Below are 15,595 nucleotides of genomic sequence, written 5' to 3'. Positions count from 1 at the left end.
TTGTTGAGGCCAGTTTTAAAGATGAGAAGGCTTTTTGTGGAGTGGGCAGATATTCCAAAGTAAAGAGACATCCTAGGGAGATGTACACACATGCAAGCTCAGATGCCCTCTGTTTTATTCAGGTCTGTTTTCCAGTCACATTGACACAGTGTCTTTTAGAAGATCTTTAATGGGTGATTTTTATGGCTGGCTCTGTAAGGCTTTTTCTTTAAGAGCCAGGTTGCTTGGGGTGCTCAGGAATTTGAATCAGTTCTGCTGAATTTCTCTTTATTGCACTGAATATTTTATTTTTTATTTTTCATACTGGACTAAAATTCTCCTTATTTACCAAGATTGTGTTAAGGATTGAAACATGGGGAGTATTTTAAGTATCAGAATGCTTCGTGGGCATCGAACTGTGTGAGCAGAACGAGCTGGAGAGCTGCCACGTAATGTTGCTGTCAATTTTGGGAGTGTAATGTTCTTAGTGATGTTTTCAATGAAAACACATTAGCAAAATTTTTACTGGTTTTCAGACGGCAGAAGCTAATGTTGCTGAAAATGCTTAAAAACTAACAAAAATGTCTGGTCTGACCAAGGAATTTTGCCCGTAAGATGTTTATTTTCCCATAAAGTGGGTGCTATCCACCAATCTCTGTAAAAATACCTTCAAAAACCCAGACAATAATATCTGGGTTTTTTTTACTAAGATCTGGAATCTGATTAACTTCTTAGTGTGCGTAAAGATTGCACTTGTACGTGGAAAATAAACTAAAGCATTTTACAGGATGCATTTTTATTTCTAATCTTTTTCTTTTCATTTTCCAGAAAGTTCAGCAGTATATAGTCATTGTTCAAGCCACAGATATGGAAGGAAATCTTAACTACGGTCTCTCAAACACGGCAACAGCAATCATTACAGTGACAGATGTGAATGACAACCCACCCGAATTCACTACAAGCACTGTAAGTATTGATACATCAGCACCATGATGCATGGACACATAATGCTTGTAATTCATGGATGTTTATATCCTTCATCTCTCTTAGCTGGTTTGGCAGATAGGAAGAATGTGATAGATAACCGTGGAACAAAGACTTTCAGGCGGAAAAAGGGGGAAGATAAGATGGTTCATGAACTAGCAAAACAATTTGGTGACCAGTTTTGCTAAGGTAGTAAAGAAGCTGCAATAACGTGGTAAACAGAGGATGTCCAAATACACCAAAGAGGATACAGTTGTTACACAACAACTGGCTATAGGCATATCAGAGTTATTATTACTTGTAGTGAAATCCTGAGCAGTAAGAGATATTTTAGGTTTACTATCTTGAATATGATTTCAAGGAAGCAGTAAATATTCTATATGGTAACAGGTATCCAGTAAAATCTGTACTTCATTGACAGCTCTAACAGATGTATCTGTGTGTGCTGGCAGTAAATGTGTAGACATTCTTCAGTACATCTGGTTTTAATCAGTTAAAGGTCTTTCTTATATTAGCACAGTATTTCTTTATTATGTCCTCATCTGCTCCCAGTTGCTATTACTGGGGGACAATGGGGAAAAAATAGACTGCAAATGACAGCTTTTTAAAGCTGGTTGAGGTAAAAATGAAGAATTGGAAGTTGAAATGATAGGCTCTGGTTCTTTCCAGCCTTCTGATAAGACACAGACCATCTGAAATGTGCATAGCATGTAGACCTCTACTGCTCTGAGGTTTCTAAAATTGCTAATAAATGAGAAATCCACTGTCTATATTCATATGAGGGTCTACAAGGAGCAATAAATGATGTATCTTAAACTGATACCAAATCTTTAAAAATATGGCAAGTCTGACTGTGTAGTGCTCAAGTCACTGAGCATCCTTTGAGGAATCCTTTTATTATTTGTATTATTCTGAATTTTCATTCCACCTTAGAGGGTCTGCAAATACTTATTAACAAAATACTGAAATTTCCCCTTACAAACTATAAATACGTAGCGGAACTCAAGGCAGTCATGCAGAGCCCAGTTTATGCCACCGTGGACTCAGGTGTGCCCTGTGCCAGCTGTGGAGTCTGGGTCCTTCCCTCCCATTGCTATTGGGTCCTGTGCTCATGGATGTGATGTGCTCAGCTCCTGAGCAGTGCCAGAATTTTCTGACTAAGTGACTAGATTCCACTAAGTTCTTCCTGAACCAGAGAAAAAACGGGGACCCAGCTGTTTTTCAGATCTGGGTGTCTATCTGCAGCCTGTGCATAGGGTGGGTTGACATGCTTTTTATACCTGTCATAGTGAACACACCGAGCTTTGTGTTGAAAAGTTATCATTGAATATCTTCTTAAGTGTGATGCATACAGTTGTGAAGAGCCGTAAAAATCTGATAGAAGTCTTGGGGCGTGTGCTCCTTTCTCCTTCCAGCATGGGATTGTTCTCTGGGAAGTTTTGTAGCGTCCAGTGTTAGAGCTTTGTGTCTCTCAGGCCATGGGACTCTTCACCACGGCAATAAGCATACTCCAGCTTCCTAGTGTTTGCAGGGGGACCTTATTCTGCCAGGTAAATACTACTTTAACTTGCATTTGAGTGAAAAAGGAATGACATCTAGTGGCCATGTCATTCAAGCACAGGTTGTTCCAGATGACCCAGGTTGCCTGATCTTTTCCAAGCACAAGTCCGGAGCTGAGGCTTTGGGTAGCAGGATGAGTGTGTCGGGGTAGTCACACCTGCACATCAGTACCTTCTGGTAGGCAGTGTCCCTCCCGATGTGATGAATTTTAATGCCTTTCCAAAACACTTTCCAAAGCTGAATCTGATGCAGGTGAGATAATGGAAATTTCCTTTAAGGTGAATCCCGAGTATTTAATGTCTCTGTTACACGTGGAAGGAATAAAAACCATTAAGAGAATTACCCATAGGATTGTGTTAAATGGATTAGAAAACGCTATTCTTCTTCTAAGCAGGGTTGATGTGTAGCATTATTTATGTAATTTCAATCATTGAGGATTTTTCGAGAACCAAAGGGCTTTATACAGTAGAACACGAGACTTTATAAAGATTTGAAAACCAGTGGTGTTTTACAGTTACATTTTCTGATTCTTTGGAAACAAATATCTTTGATATATTCCCTGGTATAGGCAGGATGTATTTCACATGAGTATGAAAGTATAATATGGTTTTCCCCTGACTGACAGAGAGAACAGTATCAGGCTGTCTCTATAAACCTGAGCTGAATCTCCTCGCTGTCCTCAAATAGGCTGATCTGCATTTTAGCACCTCTAAAAACCAGCAGAAATCTCTTTGCAGGAAATCCACAGCTCCTCAGAGGGTAAGAAAACCCATGGTCTCTTTTAAGACTGGGGACTGTTTGGAGAGACATGGGATATCTATATTTTGAATACTTGTGTATTGAGATGCTGTTGTAAAAACAAAATAGGCTGAATAACTGAAACTGTGGTTTGCTCTTGGAAAGCTGCCAGACGAAAGGAACTCGAGGAACCGTATTCAGCATAGACACATACAAAGGCCCACCCTGTAGTGCTCCTAAATTACCTGTCATTCACCCAGGGTGGTTTTAGACTTAATCGTTTCTGGGTAAGAATGTAGCTCAGGCGGACACTGCATCATGCTGGTGTCACAGCTCATGGATTCAGCAGCAGGAATTAATGTTGCTGTGTAAAATTTAACAACAGGACGGGAGAGAAGAAAACAGCCACTGGGATGGCCAAGGAAGTCAGGTCACGTCTGCAGCTGAGCACGCTGTGCAGGGGGAGAAGAGACCTGCATGCACAGACCATGTGAAAGTTTAGACACAGGCACACAAGTGCCAAAATGCCACGTTCACAGGGTAACCAGTGGAGGTGTCTTAGCTAATGGACATCCAAAATACCAGATGGGCTGTGATCAAGTGTAGTGCTAGATAACAAGTGGAAAAAGAGCAATAAAGTGACACAGAAGGTCCTTAAGTGTACAAATAGAAGATACTCCAGTAAAACTCCAGAAAGATTGCTTGCTTACGTGAAAATAGATTGATGTGGATTTCACACCCTCTAGAACATCACTGGAAAGGCTGGGGGAAGATCCTGCACAACAGCAGGGGACGAAACAGCCCCAACTGAAATTATACGGGGAGGTGGGAGGAATCACAGTCTCAAAGTGAAAGCAATTTTAAACTAAAGCCAGCTGTTAACTTGAGTGCAGTCTCCATCAGCAAGGGGCATTGACCAGTCCTGGAAGTCACAACCAGGACTACCTGCGTTGAACTGTGAGGTGCTGGGGCACGGTGAGGGTGATCTCCTGTAATCCTTTCCAGCTCTGTTTATTGTGATGGTGAATGTTTTCTTACCTATGATGCTTTCTGTCCATGCTGAAAAGCATCAGAGAGCTAACAGTGAGGAAATCTCTCTCTTTCACAAGGGATCCATGAGTCCCAGATCAGAAAGCAATCAAATCTGCATCAGGAGAGTGGAGCATCCTGTGAAACGCTGTTAGCATCGTAGGCTGCTATTCTGGGCAATTGTAATGATTTAGTCCAGGACCGTGACCCAGAGAACACTGTTGTGGACAGCTAAGGGATTTCAACGTGCTCTTTGCATTGTGTTCTTCATGTGACATTGTTGCTTACTGGTGTAACATAGTGACATTTTGACAGGGCTGTGTTACAACAGCTTTGTAGGAAGCTTTATTGGGGAAACCGGCTCCATTCCTGTTACAAGATAATGGAACTGGTATCAGTGTGTCCTCCCTCATACAGAGCCCTTGTTCCTCCTAACAGGGTCATGCCCTCTGACGTGTTTTAATTATGTGGAAATTCCTCAGCCTCCCTTCAAATATTTATCTCTCATGTGCAGGCGAGTTGCATTCTCTCTGTGTTAATACAGATCTGTAGCTGAGCCTCTGGCCAGATGCTCATCTCAGATACAGGGGGGTGCAGTGAAATTAGTATTTCAGAGATTAAAAGTCAGCTGAGACAATGCTGGATAGTGTCGGGTGAGATTTTGTGTAATGTGGGAGCATCTTTTTTGCTCACAGAAGGAATGCCTTTAATTCCAGTGAACTCGTATCAGGTAGGATGCTTTTTCCAGGCTGACCCATGGTACTGTTAATGGCCATCCAGGGGTTTCCACTTTACCTAAGGAAATTCATAATCAGAGGGGAGGAGAAGTGAAAGAAATCCATGCCTACACTTGGCTCATACAAAGTCTATTTTTATCGTATTCAATCAGGAACAATCAGGCGCCGAGAGGAGACGCAGATGAATTTGCATGATCAGACTTCTGTGTCTTAAATGTTAATTAAAAGTTATTTTAAATTTGCCTACTGTGCAGAACTTGTTTTTATAGTAGCCTGTGTAAGGGAAATATTATTTTGCAGGGCTGAAGTGCTTGTGATTAGTTGAGGTTGTGGGTTCTTGGGAAAACCTGCCTGGCAATCAACATCTCCTTTAAAAAAACAGAAAAGGAAAGAAAGGAAGGGGAAAAAAGAATCTGGGTTATTGAAATTCTTTAAGCTCCTGAGCCTTAGGAGGTCTTATTTAAAGCTACTTTAAAATTTGCCCTTTGGCACTGCTTTGAGAATCTCCTCTTCCAAGGCTGAATCCAGTGGAGTATGTTTTAAAGAGGCAGCTCTAGGCCCACATCCCCTTCACCACGCTGCTTCACTGGCTAATCTGGGCACTGAATTACATTAGGAACAGCTCTAAAGGTTTAAGAATGGACTACTGGGCAGGGGTGGATGCTTCCCAGCTCACAGTGCCCAGGCAGCATTGACTCTTGCTGGCCTGGCAAAAACAATCTGATCCAAGGCTGGCTGTGAGCTCAAAGCAGAGCACCTGGTACAGAATAACACCCTGTGTACATAGAGGCTCATATTCTAGCAGAAGAACATGTATAGCTGGGTAAGATTAACCTAGTTACAAAGTGGATTTCACTAGTCATTGGAGGAGCAAGTACTTGTTGCAGGTACATTAGAAAAATCAGTTCTTGCCACTTTTTAACTGGGCTGTTTAATTGCGTCAGATCAGACTCGTCTCTGGCTCCTACAGTAACTCTGAGTTAGTAACCAGGCTTGTACTGGGCTGAATCAGTCAGCAGTGAAATCTGCATCTGAAGAGCTTGTGGCTTCATGGGCAAAATGCCATGGAGACCCAGGTTAAATGGGCTTTCTGGTTTTGACGTTGCACTGCCAAAAATGCCTGACCTTTGTCTGACAGGTATTCTGGCTGCACTGAGTACCATCGAAAATGCTGCTGAGCCCACGCTGGGAAATGCTTTGAAATTTGAAAGTGAAGCAGGCTCTCAGTGCAGTACTGCCATGCTAGCGTTGGCCCTTACCATAGCTCTTCTTTCTCTCATGTTGATGTTTCCTTCCCATTTTCTCTCCCATCTCCACCCTGATATGCTAGTGCATATTGTTTGGTGAAGCTGAACAAGCCGAGCTCCTCCAGCCCCTTGTTACATTACAGCTTTCTGTTCCCCTGCTCATCTTGCTGACCCTGCTGTGCTCCAGGCTCTGCTCAGATATCTTTCTTCTGACCCAATTTGTATATAGTAATCCAGAGAAGATTTTTTTCAGTGTCTTGAACAAGAATTCTAATATTTCCTAGAATCAAATGTGCCTTTTTCACAGCTGTGGCATAATGCTGGCTGAGTCCTCCTGCTCTGTGAATTTGCCAAGACTGTGGAAGAGCAAGCAAGCATAAATCAAAATTGTACTCCTTGTTCTGCATGCATTTCTTATGATGTCAGTTGTTTGAGGACAAAAGTATAGCTGTGCATTACCTAATGCAAGAGCAATGCTATCCAGAGCTGCAGAAATAGCTGGTGTGAGCTGTAAGAATGTGACTTTGCAAGTGGCAAACTTGGGGTGAAGCTTCACCTCACCTCCGGCCCCACAGCTGAATCCTGCTGAGCTCTGGTTTTAATGGAGAGTTCAAAAATAGCAAAGCAGCAGAGAAAACCCTCAGCTTTTCCTTCAGGCTGCAAGATACTGACTTCCAAATGAGTGCGATGCAAAGACGTAAATAGGTCTAGTTTGGAGAAAGGATGTTTAATGGAGGTAGGAAACCAAAATTGCAAACCAAGTCAGCCTGACGGCGGTTTGGGATTTCCTAAGCACATTTATAGCCAGATGTATCCAGAAGCATTCGGTACATGTGAGCATTATGAGAAATCCCTTTTACATGCATGCTCATGTTTTACAAATTAATCTTATGCTGTGAAGGGAGAATCCAGCAGGAGCAGGATTTCAGTGGGACTTCCTGCAGACTGCAAAAAAGGACCAGGATGCCTTCGAAGGGCTTCCTGAAATGTGGTCTTACCACACTGATCCAGGAAAAAAGAACAGTAGGAGTGGGTAGCTAACCATCCCCCAGGACCAGGACACATGTCCAGGCCTGGAAAAATCAAGGTCTTAAATTTTGAGCCCAATTTCTGTATGCAGTTGCCCATTCAGATCTCACAGTCCCCATCATTACGTCTGTGCCATTCAGAAAGTCTACAGTGGCATTTGAATATAGATTAGCCTGGATGATGTGGTATTATAAAATCATCAAAATTACGCCCTTTGCATAATTTAGAGGCGTTTGTCGTAAGAGGCAGAAATCGAGTTGAACAGCGTAGGCCAGAGCTGGCAAGGGGAAAGACCTAATATTGTGGTGAGCAAATGTACAGGACTGGGCTCCTCTACAAACTCGGGAGCTCTGACCAGTCCTGAAGACAGGCTTTATCGTTAGAAATCAGTTGTGCTTTCATGGGAAATCCCAGGTGACTGTGTTCACTTGCAATTTTCCAAGCTCAGGCAAACTACACAGGGAAGCTTGGGTTGTTACAGAGCTGTCATCGTGTAACTGAAATAAATTGTTATATTCGAGTGAATCACATATGCCCAGTAGCATGTGGGTACATGAGCATCTACTTAATAATGTGTGTATTTCAATTAAATGTATAGTTGGTGGAGTCTTAAAAACTACATATCAGTTTGGTGTTTCTAAATAAGAACTGGGTGTTTATAAATTGAAATGGGCTTTCTGCCTCTCACTGCAGCTCCTGATGAAAACCTTTCTCATGAGCAATGAATTAGACTAAGGATGTTAGGTCAAGAGGTAGCATTAACAAACAGAGGGAGCACAAGCAGAAACTATTCTTTCTTCTCATCCTGTTGCAGCTTTGCCCAGAACTTGCCATGCAAATGCCAGGGGCTTTACTGCCCCATATATAGCCGTGGTTAGGGAAGTATTTACGTCTTGATAGAGGTTACTTACATCATCTGAATCAAACTGACCTTTGGAGATGGATCTCTACCTAAGTGCAAAGCCTGCCCAGCAGAGCTTCAGAACTGTGCTGCCCACACAGTTTTGATTCTGATAAGGAATGAGTGAGCTCCCAATTCGGGGTGCAGATCTTTTGTGAGCAGTGTGGCTCTTCCCAAGCACAGCATCTTTAAGTGCCTGGAGGCCCTTTCAATGCCGTGCTATGGAAAACAAGACACGCTGCATGCTCTCCTGTGGATACTCAACTTTTGCTCTTTATTTTGTCACCTCTTTCATCTGAAATGAAAGATATTTCTCAGTTTATGGGAAAACAAAAATTCCTCATGTCTTAATAAAAAGAGCATCAGCCCCTTCTGTGATTTCTGCTAAGTCTTTACACCAGTGTAGCACACGACAGAAAGGATGAAATGCCTTTGAGCCTACTTAGTGTAGTCTGCAAGATGGATAGAGAGATATAAAGATGTATACCTACAACTACACAAATACAGATAAGCATAGAGCTAGATTCAAAGCATAGATAGATACTGATATAAGGCAGGCAGTCATCAATAATATCCAAGTCTCTACTCCCACATAAATTGTGGCTTATATGAATTATTCCATTACATAGTGTGGGTATATATGCATTCATATAAAAAATTGTGGTCTCCTTGATATAAGTCTCTTACTAATAGACCCCATTAATCAAAACCTAAATTTACAGTGGCTTTTGTTTTGTTTATTTCCTTTCAGAGCATTCATTTTCAAATTATCACCAAATTGATCATGTACAGTGCTTTAAACCTACTGCCATTCGGTGAAACAGTTCTGGTTCCTCACCATCACACTGATGTGAGGCTCTGCTTAGCCTGATTCTGTCCTGAACCTAATTGGAATCAGCTAGATTCTTCCTTGTAAATGGGTCAGTCACAGAGAAAAGACATCAAATGTAATCTTGAGATTGGAAAAAAAAAAGAAATAAAATAAATAAAAAGAGAGAAAAGGGAAAAAAAAAAAGGATAATTTTGTTTCTCTTCACTGCTACCTGCCTGGTGGTTAAAAGAAGGATTAAAATGAGGTCATTAAACTTTCCTTGGAGACAAAACCCAGACCTCAGTGGTAATATGATTAATCAAATATAAAAGTGAAGCTACTCTGAATGAATAACTCATTTTTATAAAATATCTAATTACTGAAATGTCGTCTGCAGCAGAAAAAGAAGGGGGGGGGAATTAATTGCAATAACAATTCAAGAAGATAAAGTTTTTCTGAATTAGGTCTACACAAGAAGCTAAATTGAGTTGATAAAGTAATTTTGGTTTCAGGAACACCCTTGATGGAAGTTAGAAGTAATGAATTTTTCAGACTTTGGAGTTTAAAATTGCCAAAGACCAGTGATTTACCAAATGGGACTGATAGTTTCATTACAGATTCCAGTTTTCTGTCGCAAAAAAAATAAGAAAGGGAATAGGAAAAAATACTCTATTGGTGTCTCTCAGATTGAACACGTGTACTGCTCAATGTAAAATCAAGAGTAATATAACCTCTTCTCTCCATGCTAGAGAGCACAATCTCAGCCTGTTAGAGCTACAGCACCACAAAAGAGGTAGAGCCCACACTGTTGCTCATGCCCTGCTTCTCAGTACCTAAGTAGTAGAAATCCAGGATTTAAGAGCACAGCCTCTGCCTCTGTACCTTATAAATTATAAACCCACCATAATGTACAGCAGGATGCTTTCCTTTCTTTACAGTGCTTTCAGGTAGCTGTCGTTGATGGCGTTGAGAGGCATGTGTCTATCCATCATCAGCATCATAGTGATAGGTGATAATTTGTTATGACATTTGATTGTCCAGCCTGCTGTTTTGCTGGTTTATGCAGTCAGGTTCATATTACCAAAACACAGATGATACCTGTACAATGCTGAGGCCACCCCTGTCCCATGTGGTATGACGGCACCTATCAGCTATCACTTGCTATAACCCATTAGTCATCAGATGTTTCATTTGCAACAGCTGGCAGTGCTGTATCTCCTGGTACGATGTCTCATTTAGCAGGGACTTCTCTGCTTCTACTTCCCTGTTTAATATGTATGAGATCTGGAGGGAGAAGCTGTAGACCACATCGTCAGACTGTGCCTTCAGTAGTGCTGTGGAGGAATTGTCTAGAGAGAAGGAGATGCCAGGGCACACGTGAGATACGTGCGTGCAATGAGGTGTGACACAGCCAGGTGTCACTGACAAAATCTCTGTAGTCAAAAGAAGTAAACATCTACAGAGAAATATCCTTCCTGCTCTGGGATGTGCTGTGATGGAGACCACTGTGGTCTCTACCACCTGCTACATGTGTGTGGGTTAGACACCATTCCCATAATCCCTGGTGTGTCAGTCAAGATAAAATTTCAAGGAGAAATCAGACACTAATGCTCTTATATCTCATGTACCTACCCATGCCAGCATTTCTTATCTAGCATTTATCCACCTGTAGCATTTCTCTCAAATTTTAATGATTTTGTATAGATTGTGGGCCTCTTCCTACTTTGGGATTTGTATTAAATATCCTAATTCTCCTCTTGAGGCCAGACCTGGCCTTGGAGGGCCCAGTTCAGTTGCCTGACTGTGGGCACCCAGCACCATCCAGGACGTCCACACAACCCTGGCAGGTACATCTCCACATCTGCCAGATGTCCCGGGCAAATACGCATTTGTAGTGGATTATTTCATTATCTTAAAAATACACAGCATCTTGGGCACTGATGTGAGGCTGAGACATTTAAATGCATTTTGTAACTCCACTACAGGAAGGCACTGAAATAAATCCCCTTCTGAAGTTGGCTAACTTCCTTGGGTCGGCAGGATTTTAATTCTTCAATATTCTGTTGCCTTAAAAATAGTTGCTTCCAGGGGATGTCATTTTAAGAGGATATATATCTGGAATTTCATTAAGCACATTTCACTTATGAAATCTTTAGTGACATGCTGGGGGGGAGGGAGGGAAGAGATTTAGCAAAGGATTTGGTAGTGCTGTGAGTTTTCTCCTATCAAGTATTTCAAACTGGCCAGGATGTCTTAGCACTTCCCAGTTGTAGAAGAAAGGGTCAGAACACAGAAAACAGGCAGAGCTAAAATCATAGAGAATGGTTAAAAGGTTTCTGAAAGGGGTTTTGAGTATGGTAGAGTTTTTCGAACCATTCAGCTTAATGCAGTAATATGCCAAAAAAATAACAGAGAAGAAATAAGAATGTTTCCCTTCCTACACTTACAAGTATACAGGGAGTCCTTCACTTCAACCCAGTATTCTCCCATTTCTCACTGCATCTCTCTTCTCTGCTACATGCGCTTTGACTTTCTTGCTGTAAACAAGAAGAAGCCTCTTTCTCATGGCAAGTCTGATGAATTGCACAGCATTTAATTTAGTCTTCATTCTGTGCTCTGAATTACTGTAAGCAGGCAGGGATGCATTTTCCTGTAGTACCAGATTTTGGTCTAGTTGAAGATGTCCCTGCTCACGACTAGATGACCTTTAAAGGTCCCTTCCAACCCAAAGTATTCTACAATTCTGTGATTCTGGGGAGTACATCAGAAGGGGGGGTTGGAAGGGCAGGTTTCCTCTCTGCTCACTTCAGAGCAGTGCTGCAGCTGAATCATCTGGGTTTAGCCCTTCAGCAACCCCTGCAATGTGGAGACATGTCCCACACTTATTCCCTTCCTGTAGAAACCACAGCACAGGGGTGCAGGTGGGAGCACACAGATCTTTCTTTACTCTCACCCCACCAATGAACATTGCCATTACATTTTATGTAGCAGTAAGGAGATGAAAATTGATCATCAAGGCACCAGCTCATAATATCCCATCTTTAAACCATGGTAGCAGCACTTTTAGAATAAAACACGCTTCAGTGACTTTCTCCTACAAAGATGCTCTGTCTAGTCAATATAAACAATAACCCTGTTTATGACCAAACCCTGGGGGTTTTTCAGCACCTGATTATTGTGTTCAAATCTAGTCATAAAGAAAAAAATCCCCTTGTGTGCTAATTCTGAGACTAATGTGGAAACAACAGAGATTTCAGTTGCAGGGCAGAGGTTTGCACAGGAGTCAGTGTGCAGACTGGCTGAGCTGTGCTTCATGGGAAGCTTGTTAAAATTCTTAATACCGGGATTATAGCACACAAAAAAAAATTCAGTTTCAGTCCTCTTAAAATTCCCCCTTTCCCAAATATGTGTCTTCAGATCCCAAAGGCACACGAACAGCTTTTATATGCCTTAAAATCTAGGGGGAGGGGGAAAACTTAATTAAAAACTCATTATGAGGAGTGGGCAGTTAATAAGAAAATCCTAAACCAGAATTATCAGCTTAAGGCCCTTCTTTATGAAATGTTATTACAGGTGCCTGAATTAAAACGTCCTCTTCTGTGCACATTTCACCAAGAAATACAGAGTCAGAGCTGTGAAGTGTGTTTTGCTCGCTTAGGAGCTGAACTCTGTCGAGCGGTTTTTGTCAATCTGGTTTACATGTAAATGAGGAAAACTGTTTTCAGAGTTTTGTTCAAAACAGGGGTGTTATTTGGTACTTTGTAGTGTGAGGATGGAGAAAGAAATGTGAGGCTTGACGTGCCATCAAATAAATTCCATCCACTTTTAAGGAAGGCGGTTATTTTAGAGAGTAAGTGCGAACAAGGCAGTCTGCATGTTGGGAAGCTCTCCTCCTGCCACGCTGGGTGATGCACAAGATGCTAGCACTGCTTTGGCAATTTAAAGTCACCGTATCTAAACCACAGTTGGCCTTTGAGATGGTGGGAGCTTCACAAATGGTTCGTTTGGCCTGTTTTTCCCCAGCTGTCCAAACCTGTTCATGTTCCCCAGTTGAAGCCAACGTGGTGCAGAGCTTGGGGAGGAGCTGGTGATCGAGCTCATCATCTCCAGTGCATGAATCTCTGCCAGCATTCCTGTCTGGGAGCTTTTCCATCTCAGTAGCTCAGCAGGGATCATAGGGCTACATGGCAATGCACTAGGGAGATCAATAGACTAATCCAGGCTGAACTAATGGATTTATCAAGTAGCACATGAATTAATGATGTTTTCAGGATCCTGCCCCAAAACAGGCGGCAAAGGGCAGGACATGGTTCCAACCCCAGTTCTGCAATTACATGGGCAAGTCCCTTAGCCTTTAGCTCTGCAGCTGAAGGGAAGCATAGGGCTGTCAGCCACTGTAAAGTGATAATGTATCTGTGCAAAACTGGTATGTTGTATAAATATATATATTATTAAGAATGAGGCTTTGTAGGCAGTTCCAGCTGTTTTAAAATCTATGCCTCTATTTAAAAGATAGCATTACTAATTACACGTGACAATCCAGTAGTCTGCAGAAAGTTATCAGCTACCTTTTCCTGCTGTTCATTTTGAAAGCAAGAAACAAAGGTGTGTTAGACAAGAGAGCAAATGAAATGTTCAGAGGATTCTTGTCTAAAACTGGAAAATAAAAGGCCTTGCTATCAGATCAGAATTTTAACATAGACTGTTTCCACTGGCTCCCGACATAAAATCTTTTATTGTTGAGTATAACCATTGTTAAAGGTCACTGTTGCAAAGGCCATATTATTTAGACGAGATGAGATCCCATTTTGGATAAATTCAACAATTTTAGTTCCTAACAAGGAGATAGTATCAGGATTTGAATGTACAAGAGTGCCAGGTTACAGATTAAAGGCTTTTGTGTTCTGGAAACCACACTATGCCAGATTTCATGAGTTTCAGCGAGACGTGCAAGTCCCCAAAGTCAAGTAGGTTGATTAAAGTTGTTCTTTATAGCCTTTGAAATGAAGATAAAGTACTACTTTCCTACATGGGGTTAATGCAGAGTACTTTTTTTCTTGACAAGGCTATATGCCTTTCCAAGGGCATAATTTTAATCTCTTTTTTAAACCTTTCGTATGAACATTGTAAAAAGCTCCTTTGTGTTGTAATGCATTTTTACAAAATATCTAAATTCTATGCAAAGTTCAAACCTCATTTCATAAGATACATTTATCTGGCAACGATTATCTTGCAGCAGTATAGTGTCCTGTGTCATCAGTTCTGTGGCATCTTTTCATGCTGTCACAAGAATGTAACATCTGATAATGAAAAAAAAAAATAGTGCTCATTGTCAGACATGCAAACTTCTTTTTTTACCTTTAATATCCTTTTACTATTATGTGCTCTTGTCTCTGAACTCCTGGCAAGTACTCGAAGTGTCTTTGAACCAAGGCGAAACCTGCACGTTCCTTCCTCACACAAGAGAGTTTGAAATCAGACCATTTTCTTCTGCTGCTTCTGAAAAAAAAAAAAGGGTCTTGCTTTCTTGTCCTCTGTTCCTGTTTTGTCTTCATATTCAAAGAGGACATCTGGTAATTTAATCAAATCTAGTCATCATTTGAAGTCTTGAAATAGCAACACAAGTCAAGACAAAGCATGAAGCCCATGGCTATGATCAGGTGCAGGAACGTGATGGAGATTTTCTACACCCCGTCATAAGATCAGATTCAGAAGTGAAAAACTTCAGGTCCTGCTGTTGTTTTTCAAACTCATCCAGCAGAAGTGGAACCAGTGCATTGAGACCACGCTGAGCATCACCCAGCGTTCCTGTAGACACTCCCAATAAACAAGTGGGTGCACCGGCTCCACCGCACCATGGAGCTGTGAGAACTGCTTTGCAGGTAGGTGACGCATTTTAGTAGCACAAACCACTGACGATGAAGGCAGAACTTCCAACGCATCCTTTAAAAGTTGGTGAGCTAATTGCCATGTGTTTTTCTCCACTCGGCTGGGCAAGGCCGACTCCTGCCTGTCCGCAACGAGCTGGTGCCTGCAGCCCAAGCAATTCATTTCTGAATGAGCATCATGACAGCTGGGCCTCGTACCAATGGAGCAAAACTGTGAGCTGGCAAGAGTGCAGTGGCCACTTAAGTAGAGAACATTTTGGGAAGCATTTGCCACATGTCATATAACTAGTCTGAAGTATAAGCATACATGGATGCACTGTGGAGTAGATCCAAGTGAACGTGAAGTTGAAGCAGGGACACTGCAGTGCAGGGCATGTTGTGGGCATGAGATAAAAAAAAACAACAGTTAAAAGGTTTACAGAGGGGTTGCTGTTGGTGTAATGCCATGGGCTGCCTCAGAAAAAGTGAGTACTTAGTTCCTGTTGGTACTTAGAAGCTGGCACTTAGAAGGTGATGGTCATCTGCTATGAAGACAGGCTGAGAGAGCTGGGCTTGTTCAGTCTGGAGAGGAGAAGACTCTGGGGAGACCTTAGAGCAGCTTCTGGTGATTAAAGGGGCTGACAAGAAACCTGGAGAGGGGCTTTTGACAAGGGCATGTAGGGACAGGGCAAGGGGAAATGGCTATAATCTGA

General features: G+C 41.8%; 1 protein-coding gene across 3 annotated transcripts in view; it reads left to right on the top strand.

Annotated features, from left to right (window-relative positions):
- The window catches only part of LOC134156213 (cadherin-4), a 459,282-nt gene that overhangs the window by 411,066 nt on the left and 32,621 nt on the right, over positions 1-15,595 (top strand). For all 3 annotated transcript variants that reach the window (XM_062604082.1, XM_062604083.1, XM_062604084.1), the window contains one exon: positions 808-945. In XM_062604082.1, coding sequence (XP_062460066.1) covers positions 808-945 — 138 coding nt within the window. The remainder of the gene's footprint in view (positions 1-807; positions 946-15,595) is intronic.

The sequence above is a fragment of the Pezoporus occidentalis genome, unplaced genomic scaffold, assembly GCF_034315485.1.
Source record: "Pezoporus occidentalis ecotype Australia unplaced genomic scaffold, CSIRO_AGI_Poc_V1 ctg83, whole genome shotgun sequence".
NCBI lineage: Eukaryota > Metazoa > Chordata > Aves > Psittaciformes > Psittacidae > Pezoporus > Pezoporus occidentalis.
The sequence above is the reverse complement of the archived record's forward strand: the minus strand, read 5'-3'. Positions and strand labels throughout refer to the sequence as shown.